Source organism: Arachis hypogaea, chromosome 18 (assembly GCF_003086295.3).
Source record: "Arachis hypogaea cultivar Tifrunner chromosome 18, arahy.Tifrunner.gnm2.J5K5, whole genome shotgun sequence".
Taxonomy (NCBI): Eukaryota; Viridiplantae; Streptophyta; class Magnoliopsida; order Fabales; family Fabaceae; genus Arachis; species Arachis hypogaea.
Genome location: NC_092053.1, coordinates 108,703,391 through 108,719,537, shown reverse-complemented (window position 1 = coordinate 108,719,537; position 16,147 = coordinate 108,703,391). Strand labels below are relative to the sequence as shown.

The window sequence follows — 16,147 nt, the reverse complement described above, 5'->3', positions numbered from 1 at the left end:
GTAAGGCAAAGGAATAATCATCCCAAGGCTATTGCGGAAGTTTCTTCTAGTAGTGAGACCACTGCTCTCACCAAGACTTTGGAAGAGATGACCAATATACTCAAGCAACTCTAACTCAATCAACAACAACCTCCACCTACTCAACAACAATAATGTCAACAGTTAGTCCCTCAGAGAGTATGTAGAATATGCGCTTACTATTCTCACTTTACTGATGAATGCCCTGATAAACCCCATTTTTAGGGTTTATCTTGTGTTGAATTAAGAGGATTTTATCATCTTTTTCCACATTTATTCAATGAAATAGCATGATTTTTGTAAATTCTCCTTTAATTGTGCTTAAGAGTGAAAACATACTTTTTAGGTATTAAAATAGCTAAATTTAATTCACCTTAATTCCATTAGGTACCTTGATATGTTTTTTAAGTAATTTCAGATTTAGTAGGCAAGGATTGGATTGAGGGGATGAAGGAAAAGCATGTAGAAATGGAGAACTCATGAAGAAATGAAGGAATCGCAAAAGCTGTCAAGCCGACCTCTTCGCACTTAATCAACCATAACTTGAGCTATAGAGGTCCAAATGATGCGGTTCTAGTTGCGTTGGAAAGCTAACATCCGGGGCTTCAAAATGATATAAAATTTGCTAGAGTTGCATTGTGTTTAGGGGCGCGCACGCACACTGTACGCGTACGCACCGATGCTGCACGTGATTTATTTAATGCAACTTATGGCCAGTGATTTCTAGTGCATTTTGGGCCCAATCCAACTCATTTCTGGTGCTATTTAACCTAAGAATTGAAGAGGAATGGGACATCTAGTTAGTTAGTGAGTTTTATTTTAGTTTTATCATGCTTTAGTTAGTTTTAGTTTTAGAGAGAGAAGCTCTCACTTCTCTCTAGGATTAAGAGTAGGATTAGGTTTAGTTCTTAGATCTAGATTTTTAATTCATGCTTTCTTCTACTTATTCTTCTTAATTCTTTGTTGTTACATTCATCATTCTTCTTTTGTTTGTTATAATTTCTTCTACTTGGTTTGTAGATCTACTTTTGTTCATTCTATTTTCTTTCAATTCAATTTGAGGTAATTCATGATAATTGTGTTTCTTTTGATTGTTGTTATTAATTCCTTGCAATAATTGTTGTTATATTTCATTGTTGTTATCAATTTACTATGCTTTTCTTTAGTGCCTTCCAAGTTGCTTGGTTGGATTTTAGCATAGATTTTATCCCTCTTGGCCTAGGTGGAGTAATTAGTGATGCTTGAGTTATCTAATTCCTTTGTTGATTGATAATTAGAAGTTGCTAATTGATTTGGATACCACGAAAGCTAGTCTTTCCCTTGGGAGTTGGCTAGGACTTGTGGAATCAAGTTAATTCATCCACTTGACTTTCCTCCATGGTTAGAGGTTAATTAAGTGGTAGCAATGGATAATTTGTGGTCACAATTGAGGAGGATAACTAGGATAGGACTTCTAATTCTCATATCTTACCAAGAGCTTTGTTAGTTGTTAGTTTATTTACATTGCCATTTATATTTCTTGTCAAAAATCTCAAAAACCCCAAACACACCTCATAACCAATAACAAGAACACTTTATTGTAATTCCTAGGGAGAACGACCTAAGGTTCAATACTTCGGTTTATAAATTTAGGGGTTTGTTTTAGTGACAAACAAATTTTTGTATGGAAGGATTATTTGTTGGTTTAGAAACTATACTTGCAACGAGACTTCATTATTGTGAATTCTAAACCATCAAAAAATCCGTTCATCATGCCTACAACTCCAAGAGGACAACACCTTGGCGGCTACCAATGCTTATTAGAACCGTCCGAATCAAGGGTACTATCAACAAGGCAGTAACTATAATCAAGATGGTAACTACAATCAAGGTTGGCAAGACAATCCCAACCAAGGATGGAGAGACAACTACAACCAAGGAGGCAGAGACAATAGTGGAAATCAAAGGTGGAATAACAACTATCAACAAAACCGGTATCAACAAAACCCTCCATACCAACAGCAAAACCAAGGCCAAAGATACCAACCACCTCACCAAAGGCAAGCTCAAGTGCCTCAACACAACCAACCACAAGCCCCCCAAATTACCTACCCTTCTTCTCCCTCCAATGATGAGATGCTTTGCTCTCTTATGTAACGACAAAAAGAGCTTCAAGCCACAGTTGCCTCTAGCATCACCGGTCTTACCTCTACCATCCAAGTTCTTCTATCCCATTTGGACCCACCCTCTACCTCCAATACTCAACTTTCAAGCTCTAGTTCGCTTCCTTCTCAACCTTTACCTAACCCCAAGGGTGGAATCAATGCCATCACTTTGAGGTCCGGCACTACATTACAAGAGAGGAGTCCTGAGGAGCCAAGCTCAAATGAAGCCACTTAAGATGAAGACGTTGTTGAGGTAAAAGATGTTGAAGAAGAGGATGAAGTACAAGATGTGGTTGAAGAAGAAGTTGCTCAACCAAGGAATGGAGTTTCTAAGGAAGACGATGTTGTGAAAGAGGCCATTCCCATTCCTTTTCCACACCTTGCTAGGAGGACTAAAAAGCAAGTGGAGCTAGATCCCAAGATGGTGGATATCTTCAAAAAGGTTGAGGTAACTATTCCACTTTTTTATGCTATTCGCTAGGTTCCTAAGCATGCTAAGTTTCTAAAGGATTTGTGCATGAATAAGGAAAAGATCCATGATTTAGTAACTATTCCTTTGGGTAGCTCAACTTCTGCTTTGATGGGTGCTATACCAGAGAAATGTGGTGATCCTGATCCTTATATAGTTACTTGCACTATAGGGGGTGTACAATTTGTTGACTGCATGTGTGATTTAGGTGCAGGTGTTAGCATTATTCCATTATCTGTATATGATGCTTTGAAGCTTCCACCATTGAAAAGGTTGGCAGCCCGTTTTGTTTTGGCAGATAAGAGCATAATCTCAGTGGTTGGCATTGTGGAAGACGTATTGGTGAGCATTAAGGGTTGATCTTTCCTATTGATTTCTATATTCTTGAGATGCCCCTTAATGACTCAAGAAGACCATCATCCATCTTGCTTAGGAGGCCGTTCTTGAAGGCTTCTCTGTTTAAATTGGATGCCCTCTCGGGTACCTATTCTTTTGAGATAGATGGAAGAGCAGTGAATTTCAACCTTGATAAAGCTATAAAGCACCCACCGGAAGACCACTCTATCTTCCAGTGTGATATTATTGATGAGACTATGGCTGAAATTCACCAAGAGGCAGTTGATGAGAAGAACATGGCTCAAGGTGCAAGTGTGGGGAAGTTCCCTGAGTATACTGAAGACACCTTGCCACCTCCAGTGGTTCCGGATGATCAAGTGCCAAGCTATGAGCTGAACATGGAGTTGAAGCCCCTTCCACCTCACCTCAAGTATGCTTATCTTGAAGACAATCAAAAGCTCCCGGTGATTATTGCAAATGAGCTTACTTCCTAACAAGAGGAGCGTCTGCTTAATGTGCTGAGAAGAAACAAGAAAGCTATTGGGTGGAGTTTGGTGGACATAGTAGGTATAAGCTTTCAAGTTTGTGAGCACCGCATCTTTCTAGAGGAGGGAGCCAAGCCTATCCGTTAACCTCAGAGGCGGTTGAACCCTACAATTCTAGAAGTTGTGAAGAAGGAAGTGACCCGACTGCTTGAAGCTGACATTATCTATCCAATCTCGGATAGTGAGTGGGTTAGTCCAGTACAAGTGGTTCCGAAGAAGTCTGACGTCACAATAGTGAAGAATGAGAATGGGGAACTCATGGCTACAAGGATGCAGAATTCTTGGAGGGTGTGCATTGACTACAGGCGCTTAAACTTGGCCACTCGCAAGGATCACTACCCATTACCTTTCATCGATCAAATGCTTGATCGCCTGTCAGGTAAATCACACTACTGTTTTTTAGATGGTTATACTGGTTATTTTCAGATCCATATTGCTCCAGAAGATCAGGAGAAAACAACTTTTACATGCTTCTTTGGAACGTATGCATATAAGAGAATGCCTTTTGGTTTATGTAATGCACCGGCTACGTTTCAAAGGTGCATGATGAGTATCTTTTCAAATCTTCTTGAGCATTGTATGGAAGTATTTATGGATGACTTTAGTGTCTATGGTGATTCCTTTGACCTTTGTTTGGATAATCTTGCTAGAGTATTAGAAAGATATGCTAGTTCAAACCTTGTGCTTAATTTTGAAAAATGTCATTTTATGGTAAAGCAAGGTATTATTCTAGGCCATGTTGTTTCTAATACTGGTATAGCTGTTGATCCTGCAAAGGTTGATGTTATTGCTGGTTTAACTTACCCCTCCTCTGTGAGGGAAGTTTGTTCTTTTCTTGGTCATGCAGGTTTTTACCGGCATTTTATCAAAGACTTCAGTAAGGTTGCACTACCCCTTTCCCTTCTACTGTAGAAAGACGTAGAGTTTGACTTGAGTGAAGACTGCATGGAAGCATTTGACAAGCTGAAGATTGCCTTGACCCAAGCTCCTATTGTGAGAAGGCCTGACTAGAGTAGGCCGTTTGAGATCATGTGCGACGCATCAAACTATGCGGTAGGAGTAGTGCTGGCTCAGCGCGAAGGTAAGGATCCTTATATTATTGCTTATGCTTCTAAAACTTTAGATGGCACCCAGTCTAATTATATTACCACTGAAAAAGAACTTTTAGCCATTGTTTTTGCTTTGGATAAATTCTGAGCTTATATACTTGGAACCAAAGTGGTAGTATATTCAGACCACGCGGCTTTGAAATACTTATTAGCTAAGAAAGAGTCCAAACCAAGGTTAATCCGTTGGATATTGTTATTGCAAGAGTTTTATTTAGAGATCAAAGATAGGAGTGGTTCCTAGAATTTGGTGGCGGACCACTTGAGTCGCCTAGAACATATTAAAAGTGACTCCACTCCTATCAATGGTGCATTTCCACTTGATAGCTTGCAAGCAATATCTGAGGTGGTTCCTTGGTATGCACCCATAGCTAATTATTTAGTTAGTCGCACCTTCCCTCCAAATTTTCCTAAGCACCAGAAGGACAAGCTCAAGAGCGAGTCCAAATATTACATATGGGATGACCCATATTTGTAGAGATGTGGTGCTAACCAAATAATTAGAAGGTGTGTTCCACAATCCGAAATCTAGTCTATTTTAGAGGCATGCCACTCTTCTGAGAGTGGTGGACACTTTGGTCCTCGAAGAACTGCAAGAAAAATCTTAGACTGCGGATTTTGGTAGCCCACACTTTTTAAGGATGCTAATATTTTCTGTGACTCTTGCCACCAATGCCAAAGGTTTGGAAACATATCCAAGAGGGATGAGATGCCCTAACAACTTTTGTTGTTTTGTGAAATTTTTTATGTTTGGGGTAGTGATTTCATGGGTCCATTTCCAAACTCGAACGGTTTCTTATACATTCTGTTAGCTTATGTTTCTAAATGGGTGGAAGCAATTTCTATCCGTACTGATGATGCTAACGTTATTGTTTATTTTGTTAGGAAAAATATTATTTGTCGCTTTGGATCACCACGAGCAATCGTGAGTGATCAAGGCTCTCATTTTTGTAAGAGAAGAATGACAGGTCTGTTGAAGAAACATGGCATCATTCACAAGGTGGCGACGTCTTACCATCCCCAAATAAATGGCCAAGCCGAGGTGTCTAATAGAGAGATCAAGCGTATACTAGAGAAGATTGTTAAACCTCATAGAAGGGACTGGAGCTCTAGGCTTGGAGATGCGCTATGGGTCTATCGGACAGCCTACAAGACACCCATTGGCATGAGTCTGTTCCGCCTAGTCTAAGGAAAGGCTTGTCACCTTCCGGTAGAAGTGGAACACAAAGCTTACCAGGCTGTGAAGGAATGCAACTCTGGATTGGGAGGAGCCAGAATTGAAAGAAAATTACAACTGGAGGAATTGGAGTGCCTTCGACTAGAAACGTATGAGAACTCAAGACTCTACAAGGAAAAGGTGAAGGCGGTACATGACAAGAACATCAAGAGAAGAGAGTTTAGAGTTGGGGATCAAGTTCTTCTCTACAACTCAAGGCTGAGGTTAATGCCGGGCAAGCTGAGGTCAAGATGGGATAGACCCTACATGTTGGAGAAGGTGGAACCGTACGGCGTTGTCCACCTAAGTCACCCCTCAAGTCCTACCTTCTTCAAAGTCAATGAACACCGCCTAAAGCTGTATCATGGTGTAAAAGTTAAGAACAACAAGGAGCTGGAGATCTTCCTCTTGAAGGATCCAGCAAAGGAAGAGGATTGAGCCTATGGACCGTCCAACTTAAGGATGTTAAAGAAAAGTGCTAGGTGGGAGGCAACCCACCTTGGTATGATCTTCCTTTTTATTAGTTCTATTTTATTTATGTCTGTGTTAATTTCCGAATCTGCATGTTTACCTTTATTTTGAATTATTTTTATAAGTTAAAAAAAAAAGACTCAAACAGAAAGTCTCAAACAGAGAAAATACAAATATTTTAAAAAATAGTGTAAGAAGAAGTTTTAAAATTTTTGGAATTGAAAAACAGGAAACAAGAACATGGAAGACCCAATACCAAGAACAAAAATTGAACAAAGAAAAAAAATATTTTTGAAAAAGTTTTCAGAATTTTCGAAAATTGAGGAAGAAGAAAAAAACATAAAATACTCAAATAAAATAAAATAAAATAAATTACCAGATCTAAGGAGCAAGACAATCTGGCAGTTTGGCCAAACTCAACAATCCCCGACAACGGCGCCAAAAACTTGGTGCGCGTGTACGCAAAACCCACACTGTTTCGTACAACAGCAGTAGTACCAGCAAGTGCACTGGGTCGTCCAAGTAATACCTGAGCGAGTTAGGGTCGATCCCACGAGGATTGTGGCTTGAAGCAAGCTATGGTTGTCTTGCAGGTCTTAGTCAGGTAGAATCAGAAGGTTGTTATGAAGTTAGCTTTTAGGAATTATATGCTGGGAATAGAGTTGAGAGTTGGAGTTGCTTTATCTCTCTGAAGTAACTCTGGTACTACTGTCTTCTTTGCTTGTGAATGATCTTCTTCTATGGTAGGCTGTAAGTGATCAAAACCATTGCCCGTGGTCATTGATATCCTCTGCTACAAGTTGAACATGGCCGTGGCCAGTGGTCGTGATATTCAATCTGACAAAGGGTGAAGCGCATAACAATCCATTCTCTTGGCGATCCTACTCAAAATGCCACAGACAAGGTCGAATCTTCCGGATCAGAGAATACTGCTTCTTTGGATTCTATCCTATACCACAGAGACCCTAATCTCCCCAGAGATCGGCTGAACTGGTGTCTCGAGAAGTCCCCAACGAAATTGTAGATTAACCATCTGAGAGATGTATAAACATAGATGTTGGCTCGTGCTTTTCTTCCAGGTACTCACACGAACCCAAGTAGACGTGGTTGTTTGTCAGGTACGTTCGTCTTAATGTGATGAATAGAGCTAATTGGTTAGATCATCCTGTTCATCAGGATGAAGATCGGAATATACATCTTAGAGTTAGATCAAACACGGATCGAAGAAGAAACAATAGTACTTTTATTAATTCATAGGACTTAGCAGGGCTCCTCCCCTCAACCTAGGAGATTTAGAAACTCATACTGAAAGTAAAAACAATGAAAAACGAAATTAATGGCAGACCTCCCTCAGCGGGAGGTGTAAAAGGTTCTCAGAACTTCCGGGAATCCCCGGGGTGAAAACCAAATATCTAATTACATAAATAAAATCCCTTAAATACTAAACAGATGACTAGTAATGGTAAAACAGTCTATTTAGTGCTAAAATCCACTTCTTGGGCCGATTTGGTGAGTGTTTGGGCTGAGCTTTGATGAGATCTACGTGCTATGAGGCTTTTTGGGTGTGAAACGCCAGCTAGGGGTCCTCTCTGGGCCTTTGGACGCTAGGCTCTGCTCTTTGGGCGCTAGACGCCTGGAAGGGGGCAGGAAGCTGGCATTGGACGCCGGTTTTAGGCCTTCTATTCCGAAGCAAAGTATAAACTATTATATATTGCTAGAAAGCTCTAGAATTCAGCTTTCCATAGCCGTTGAAAGAGCTCGATTTGGACTTTTGTAGCTCCGGAAAAGCTCTTCCGAATGCAGGCAGGTCAGATCTGGACAACTTCTGCAGTGCTTTCTCTGTCTTTGAATTAGACTTCTGCTCCAGCTCCTCAATTTCAGCCATAAAATACCTGAAATTGTCCAAAAATACAAAAACTCATAGTAGAATCCAAAAATATGAATTTAACACCAAAACCTATAAAAACTAAATAAAAACTACTAAAAACTATATGAAAATGATGTAAAAAAGCGTATAAAATATCCGCTCATCAATAGGTGTGAAATCTATGGTATGAGAACGGTTGAGGCTTCGAAGATGCTTCTTCCTTCTGGATCAACTTTTCTCACCATATACTCCAATTTCTGATTGATTCATTCCATGGCAGGTTGTATATGATTAACGCCGGGTCAGCGGTCATCCAATCTGAACGAGGATGAAGCTCTAGCAGTCCATTCACTTGGTGATCCTACTCAAAATGCCACAGACAAGGTCGGATCTTCCGGATCAGAGAACGCTGCTCCTTGGGTTCTAGCCTATACTCCAAAGGCCCTAATTGCCCCGCACCTCGGCTGAACTGATGTCTCGAGAAGTCCCCAACGAAGCTGTAGATTAGCAGTCAAAGAGATGTATAATCAAGCTTGTGGTTCAATGATATCCCATCAAGGACTTACAAGAACCCATGTGGAATTGGGATGACGGTCAAGTTACACTCCCAATCCATTAGGATGAAGAACGAAGATACATTTTAGAATAGAATCAAGCATAGGTTGAATTAGAATAGTGATATTATTAATTCATAAGAATCAGCAGAGCTCCTAACCTTAACCTTAGGAGGTTGGTGACTTATACTGTACATAGAATAGTGTTCGAATGTAAGATACGCTGGAGAGAGCTCCTAAACATGGTTGATTTTCTCCTATATATACTAATCTGCTAACTAAGGATTGCAGAAATAAGATAAGCTAATCTTGTAGTGCAAAAATCCACTTTCTGGGCCCACTTGGTGAGGTTTGGGCTGAGTTTAGAGTGTCTCCACGTGCTAGGACTCCTTAGGGGCGTTGAACGCCAGCTTGGGACTTCTATTTGGGTGTTGGACGCCAGCTACTCCCTTCTGGGTGTTGGACGCCAGGAATGAGGTTAGTGGCTGGCGTTGAACGCTAGTTTTGGGCCTTCATTTCCAAAGCAAAGTATGAATTATTATATATTTTTGGAAAGCTCTGGATGTTAGATTTCCATATCCATTAAGTTCACGCCATTTGGACTTATGTAGCTCCAGAAATGCTCCTTCGAGTGCATGGAGGTCAGATCCTGACAGTATCTGCAATTCTTTCTCTGTCTCTGAATTAGACTTTGCCAAAACTCCTCAATTTCAGCTAGAAAATACCTAAAATCATCATAAAACCCACAAACTCAAAGTAGAATCCAAAAATATGAATTTTACACTAAAACCTATGAAAATATAATAAAACTTAAACAAAACATAATAAAAACTATATGAAAATGATGCCAAAAAGCATATAAAATATCCACTCATCAGACTGCCAGAAGAGGAGCTAAAATGGTGGTGGAAGGGGGCTGTACTTTAGAAAATTAGGTTGCACTGGTTGGTGACACTGTGACACTAGTTGAGGGGGTACATGGGGACGACAACGTGAACGTAGGGGCTGACGAGGGACACAGTGATGGTGCCGGCCATCAAATTGGTGGTGGTGCTAATGCAAACTTAGCTAATAAAGACTTGGGAATCGATACTTTTGGTGACAGAAATCTGCTAGTTCAGAATATGGAAGAGGGCTATGGGGACAGAGAGGACCATATGAGGGAAGAAGGACATGCCAGTGATGATGAGGACAGTAGTAATGAGTGTGAAAGATTGGAAGAGCAACTGTTGGAAAATCAAAGGACCTGAGATTTAGCAAAGAAATAAGGAGCAATGCTATATAATGAAGAAGATGATATTATGGCTATTCTACAAGAATAGAATAAAAAATTGCTCAGAGAAGAAGATTGGCAAAACAAAAGGCTAAAGTAAGACGGAGCAGGCCCAAATGTCACAATAAGGTGTGTACCAATATTTTAAAATGATTGTTAGTTCATGGAATGTTAGGGGGTTAAGGGGTGATAGGAAGATGCGAATGGTGAAAGACCTTAAGAGGAAACATAGGTTGAATATGTTACGCCTCATAGAGACTAAAAGACAGTTAGTGACAAGATTTGATGTTTTAAAAATTTGGGAAAATGGTTGTGCAGGGTGGGAGTATGTGGGGTCTGAAGGTGCATCTGGTGGGTTGTTGTTAATGTGGGATGATGATTTCTTTAGAATGAAAAATTGCTATAAAGGTGACAGATGGTTGTGTGTTGAAGGAGTCTTGTCGGAGAATTCTATTGACTGTGCCATTTTCTTGGTCTATGGTGCGCATTCTAGAGATTAGAAACTTGTTGTGTGGGAGGAATTGAGTTATGTGGCTGGTTTGTTTCAGGGTCCTAGTTGTTTTTTGGGGGACTTTAATGAGATTACACAAGTGGAGGAAAGGCGAGGCTTTGATGGCTTACCTCCGTCGGCGCAAGATTTGAAAGATTGGATAAATGACATGGGTTTGGTGGACTTACCGATTACTGACTGCAAGTTTACATGGTTCAAAGGACGTTCCTATAGCCGTATTGATAGAGTTTTGGTTAGTTTGGAATGGCTGGAGGTATTTTTAGAGATTGCTTAAGATGTGGTCCACGGGGTTTGTCAGATCACTGCCTGATTATAGTGGAAGATAAGAGGCTAAGGGACGGACCGAGGCCATTCCAAAGTCTAGATTTGTGGTTTACACATGACGGATTTCTAAGAATGGTCAAGGTGGAATTGAGAGGGTTAGAAGAGGTGCAATTCACCGATAAATTGAAGGCTTTGACGGTTCCTTTGGAAATATGGCATAGAGACAATTTTGGTGATATAGACAAGAAAATCATGAAATATGAGGAAGAGATTAAGAAGATTGATGACATCGTCGGTAACGGGACTTATGATGGAATAGTGGAAGCAAGAAGGAAGGCGCTAGTTACTTGCTGCGAGAAATGGTATGTGAGGAAAGAACTACATTGGAAGCAGATGTCGAGGTCTAGGCATGCGAGGCACATGGATAAAAACACGAGATATTTTCACAACTTAGCTTCCGCGAGAAGGAGGAATAACAGAATTGATGCTCTGATTATTAATGGAAGACTGATAAGAAATCAAGCTAGGATCAAGATTGCCATTAGGGAGTTTTATAAGGGTTTATATAATCAAGAGCAGTCTTCTATGGTGGGTTTTAGAGATGGTTTGGTAGAAATGACCAATGAGGAGGATGCTTTGGCTTTAGAGATGGAACTAACACCTGAGGAGGTTAAAGAGGGAGTGTGGGATTGTGAATCTTCCAAGGCTCTAGGAAATGATAGGTACAACATGATTTTCATAAAGAAGTGTTGGGATGAAATTGTTTCTGAATTCACGGCAGCGGTACTGGGCATCTTCCAATCTTCCAGGTTTCCGACAGATGCAAATGTCACATGGGTGGCACTGGCCCCCAAGTTTACTAGTGCTAAGGAAATCAAAGATCTGCGTCTGATTAGCATGTCGGGTCTGTGTATAAGGTAATTTCAAAGATGCTTGGTGCAAGAAATCACAATCACACTTTTGCAATTCCGCACAACTAACCAGCAAGTGCACTGGGTCGTCCAAGTAATACCTTACGTGAGTAAGAGTCGATCCCACGGAGATTGTCAGCTTGAAGCAAGCTATGGCTATCTTGTAACTCTTAGTCAGGATATCAATAATTCTCAGATTTAATTGTAAAAAGTAAAAGAACATGAAATAAATACTTGTTATGCAGTAATGGAGAACAGGTTGAGGTTTTGGAGATGCTCTGTCTTCTGAATCTCTGCTTTCTTACGGTCTTCTTCTTCACACACGCAAGGCTCCTTCCATGGCAAGCTGTATGTTGGTGGATCACCGTTGTCAATGGCTACCATCCGTCCTCTCAGTGAAAATGGTCCAAATGCGCTGTCACTGCACGACTAATCATCTGTCGGTTCTCACTCATGCTGGAATAGGATCCATTGATCCTTTTGCATCTGTCACTACGCCCAGCACTCATGAGTTTGAAGCTCGTCATAGTCATCCCTTCCCAGATCCTACTCGGAATACCACAGACAAGGTTTAGACTTTCCGGATCTCAGGAATGGCCGCCAATAATTCTAGCCTATACCACGAAGGTTCCAATCTTAGATTAGAAACCCAAGAGATACACATTCAAGCTTGATTGCATGTAAAATGGAGGTGGTTGTCAGGCACACGTTCATAGGTGAGAATGATGATGAGTGTCACGGATCATCACATTCATCAGGTTGAAGTGCGAATGAATATCTTAGAATAGAAGCAAGCGTGATTAAATGGAAAACAGTAGTAATTGCATTAATTCATCAAAACACAGCAGAGCTCCTCACCCCCAATCATGGGGTTTAGAGACTCATGCCGTCAAAAATACAATATAAAACGTGTAAAGTGTCATGAGGTACAAGATGAATCACTAAAAGTAGTTTTTATAGTAAAATAGTGACCTATGGTTACAGAAAATGAGTAAGCTAGAATAGTTAGTGTAGAAATCCACTTCCGGGGCCCACTTGGTGTGTGCTTGGGTTGAGCATTGAAGCTTTCATGTGTAGAGACCTTTCTTGGAGTTAAACGCCAACTTTTGTGCTAGTTTGGGTGTTTAACTCCAGCTTTCATGCCAGTTTTGGCGTTTTGACGCCAGAATTTCTATGCTGACTTGGGACGCCGATTTGAGCCATCAAATCTCGAGCAAAGTATGGACTATTATATATTGCTGGAAAGCCCAGGATGTCTACTTGCCAACGCTATTGAGAGCGCGCAAATTGGGTCTCTATAGCTGTAGAAAATCTACTTCGAGTGTAGGGAGGTCAGAATCCAACAGCATCTACAGTCCTTTTTCAGCCTCTGAATCAGATTTTTGCTCAGGTCCCTCAATTTCAGCCAGAAAATACCTGAAATCACAGAAAAACACACAAACTCATAGTAAAGTCTAGAAATGTGATTTTTGAATAAAAACTAATAAAAATATAATAAAAACTAACTAAAACATACTAAAAACTACCTAAAAATAATGCCAAAAAGCGTATAAATTATCCGCTCATCACAACACCAAACTTAAATTGTTGCTTGTCCCCAAGCAACTGAAAATAAAATAGGATACAAAGAATAGAATATACCATGAATTCCAAAAACATATATGAAGATTAGTCTTAATTAGATGAGCGGGGCTGTTAGTTTTTTGCTTCTGAACAGTTTTGGCATCTCACTTTATCCTTTGAAGTTCAGAATGATTGGCATCTATAGGAACTCAGAATTCAGATAGTGTTATTGATTCTCCTAGTTCAGTATGTTGATTCTTGAACACAGCTACTTTATGAGTCTTGGCCGTGACCCTAAGCATTTTGTTTTCCAATATTACCCCCGGATACATAAATGGCACAGACACATAATTGGGTGAACCTTTTCAGATTGTGACTTAGCTTTGCTAGAGTCCCCGATTAGAGGTGTCCAGAGCTCTTAAGCACACTCTTTTTGCTTTGGACCACGACTTTAACCGCTCAGTCTCAAGTTTTCACTTGACACCTTCACGCCACAAGCACATGGTTAGGGGCAGCTTGGTTTAGCCGCTTAGGCCAGGATTTTATTCCTGTGGGCCCCCTATCCACTGATGCTCAAAGCCTTGGATCCCTTTTTTTCACCCTTTCCTTTTGGTTTAAAGAGGTATTGGCTTTTTCTGCTTGCTTTTTCTTTTTCTTTCTCTTTTTTTTTTCGCATATAATTTTTTTCTGCAAGCCTTTTTTATTCACTGCTTTTTCTTGCTTCAAGAATCATTTTTATGATTTTTCAGATCATCAATAACATTTCTCCCTTTTCATTATTCTTTCAAGAGCCAACATTTTTAACATTCATAAACAACAATATCAAAAATATGCACTGTTCAAGCATTCATTCAGAAAAACAAAAAGTATTGCCACCACATCAAAATAATTAATCTGTTTTAAAATTCGAAATTCATGTACTTCTTTTTCTTTTTGCAATTAAAAACATTTTTCATTTAAGAAAGGTGATGGATTCATAGGACATTCATAACTTTAAGACATAAACTTTTAAATTTTATTAATCATGGAATGAAAATAAGACTCAAAAATAAATATAAGAGCAAACCAATAATAGAAGACAGAAAATTAAAAACAGAAAAATAAATGACTCTTAAAATAGATTCCTAATAATAAAGGTTATCACAGAGTTAGGACTCAACAACCTTGATTTTGAGCAGTGGATACTCCTTCAATCTATGGGGTGTTTGGTCCTTCAAGGGAGAGCTTCTGGCGCTTCAGCTCCTGTAGCTCACGCCCCTGCTTCTCCTGTTCCTTAAGCAGCTTACAGAGCATGCAGTTTTGATTCTGCTATTCTTTCTTAAGTTGATCCACAGCTTCTTGCAGCTTGGTGACAGATGCTTCTAGGCGGGTCCGGTAGTCAATTTAAGGGATTTCTGGGAGGAACTCCTGCGCCCTCCTCTTGATAGAGTTGTCTTGCACTTGTTGTCCTTCCATTGACTTCTTGGTGATTGGGTGTTTGATTGGGATGAATTCATCTACTCCCATCCTCACCCCAGCATCTTTACATAGCAGAGAAATTAACCTTGGGTATGCCAATTTGGCTTCAGTGGAGTTCTTGTTTGCAATTGTGTAAATCTCACAAGAAATCAGATGATGAATCTCCACTTCGTTTCCCAGCATAAAACAATGAATCATCACCGCTCTTTTGACAGTGACCTCAGAGCGGTTGCTAGTGGGTAGTATGGAACGCCCAATGAAGTCCAACCAGCCTCTTGCGACTGGTTTGAGATCTCCTCTCTTGAGTTGGTTTGAGACACCTTTTGAATTGGTTATCCACTTAGTTCCAGGGAGGCATATATCCTCTAGAACTTGGTCCAACCCCTTATCTTCTCTCACCATTCTCCTATTAAAGGATTCTGGATCATCTTGTAGTTGAGGCAATTTGAAGACCTCTCTTATTTTGTCCAGATGGAAGTAAATAATCCTTCCTCTGACCATGGTTCGGTAGGTAAGAAAGGCGGTTCCAGTTATTCTCTGCTTATCTGTCAGCCACAGATTTGAATAGAACTCCTGAACCATGTTTCTTCCAACCCTTGTTTCATGATTAGCTAGAATTTCCCATCCTCTGTTTCGAATTTGCTCTTGGATCTCCAGATATTCGTCTTCTTTCAGATTGAATTTAACTTCTGGGATCACTGATCTTAGACCCATTATTTTATGGTAATGGTCTGCATGTTCTTTGGTGAAGAACCTCTCTTGATTCCAAAGACTCTTTGGAGTATTCTCTTTCTTGCCTCTTGAATTGGTTTGTTTTAGGAGCCATGATCTTGATGAGTCTTAGCTCAGTGATCACGGAAAAACACACCAAACTTAGAGGTTTGCTTGCCCTCAAGCAAAAGAAAGGAAAGGGGAGAGAGAGGAGGAGAGGCAAATTCGAATGGTGGAGAGGAGGGGATGGCCGAATGTGTATTTATAAGAGGAGGGGAGGGATTTCGAAAATTTTGAAAGAGATATGACATAGAGATATGATTGGTGGAAGAAAATAAAATCATGATATGAAAAAGATGAGATTTTTAATTGAAAAGGATATAAAGAGGTTAAATCTGAAAATTTGTTTATGCATCTAAGAAATAAGAGATGATATGATGAGTTTGAAAAGATTTGGAAAGAAATTGAAAAGATACTTGAGTTTTTTGAAGAAGATTTGGGAAGGATTTGAAGGTAATTTGAAAAGAAATTTAGAAAAGTGTTGAATTTTTTTTTTTTGAAAATTGATGGTGAATGATGAAAGATTGAAACATGTTTATGCAGAAAATTATGAGTCAAAACATGAAAATTTGAAAAATTTTGAATTGGAAAACAAAATCCTTTCCCCCTGTCTTTCTGGCGTTAAACGCCCAGAATGGTATCTATTCTGGCGCTTAACGCCCATAAGTTG

General features: G+C 39.9%; 2 protein-coding genes across 2 annotated transcripts; both read left to right on the top strand.

The window, feature by feature from the left end:
* Positions 1-5,579: 5,579 nt before the first annotated feature.
* On the top strand, positions 5,580-6,272 carry LOC112770248 (uncharacterized). Its single transcript, XM_025814639.1, has 2 exons — positions 5,580-5,750; positions 5,856-6,272. Exons 1-2 carry the CDS (start codon positions 5,580-5,582, stop codon positions 6,270-6,272), a joined length of 588 nt encoding a protein of 195 aa, XP_025670424.1.
* Positions 6,273-10,148: 3,876 nt separating this feature from the next.
* Positions 10,149-11,695, top strand: LOC112770247 (uncharacterized). The gene is made up of 3 exons (XM_025814638.1): positions 10,149-10,472; positions 10,548-10,763; positions 10,916-11,695. Exons 1-3 carry the CDS (start codon positions 10,149-10,151, stop codon positions 11,693-11,695), a joined length of 1,320 nt encoding a protein of 439 aa, XP_025670423.1.
* Positions 11,696-16,147: the final 4,452 nt, after the last annotated feature.

Coding starts and splice junctions, on each gene's coding strand:
- LOC112770248 (XM_025814639.1), top strand. CDS start 5,580: ATGACAGGTCTGTTGAAGAAACATGGCATCATTCACAAGGTGGCGACG. Junction 5,751..5,855: donor GGCTTGGAGATGCGCTATGG/GTCTATCGGACA, acceptor AAAGCTTACCAG/GCTGTGAAGGAATGCAACTC.
- LOC112770247 (XM_025814638.1), top strand. CDS start 10,149: ATGATTGTTAGTTCATGGAATGTTAGGGGGTTAAGGGGTGATAGGAAG. Junction 10,473..10,547: donor TTGACTGTGCCATTTTCTTG/GTCTATGGTGCG, acceptor GGTTTGTTTCAG/GGTCCTAGTTGTTTTTTGGG. Junction 10,764..10,915: donor TTAGTTTGGAATGGCTGGAG/GTATTTTTAGAG, acceptor AGAATGGTCAAG/GTGGAATTGAGAGGGTTAGA.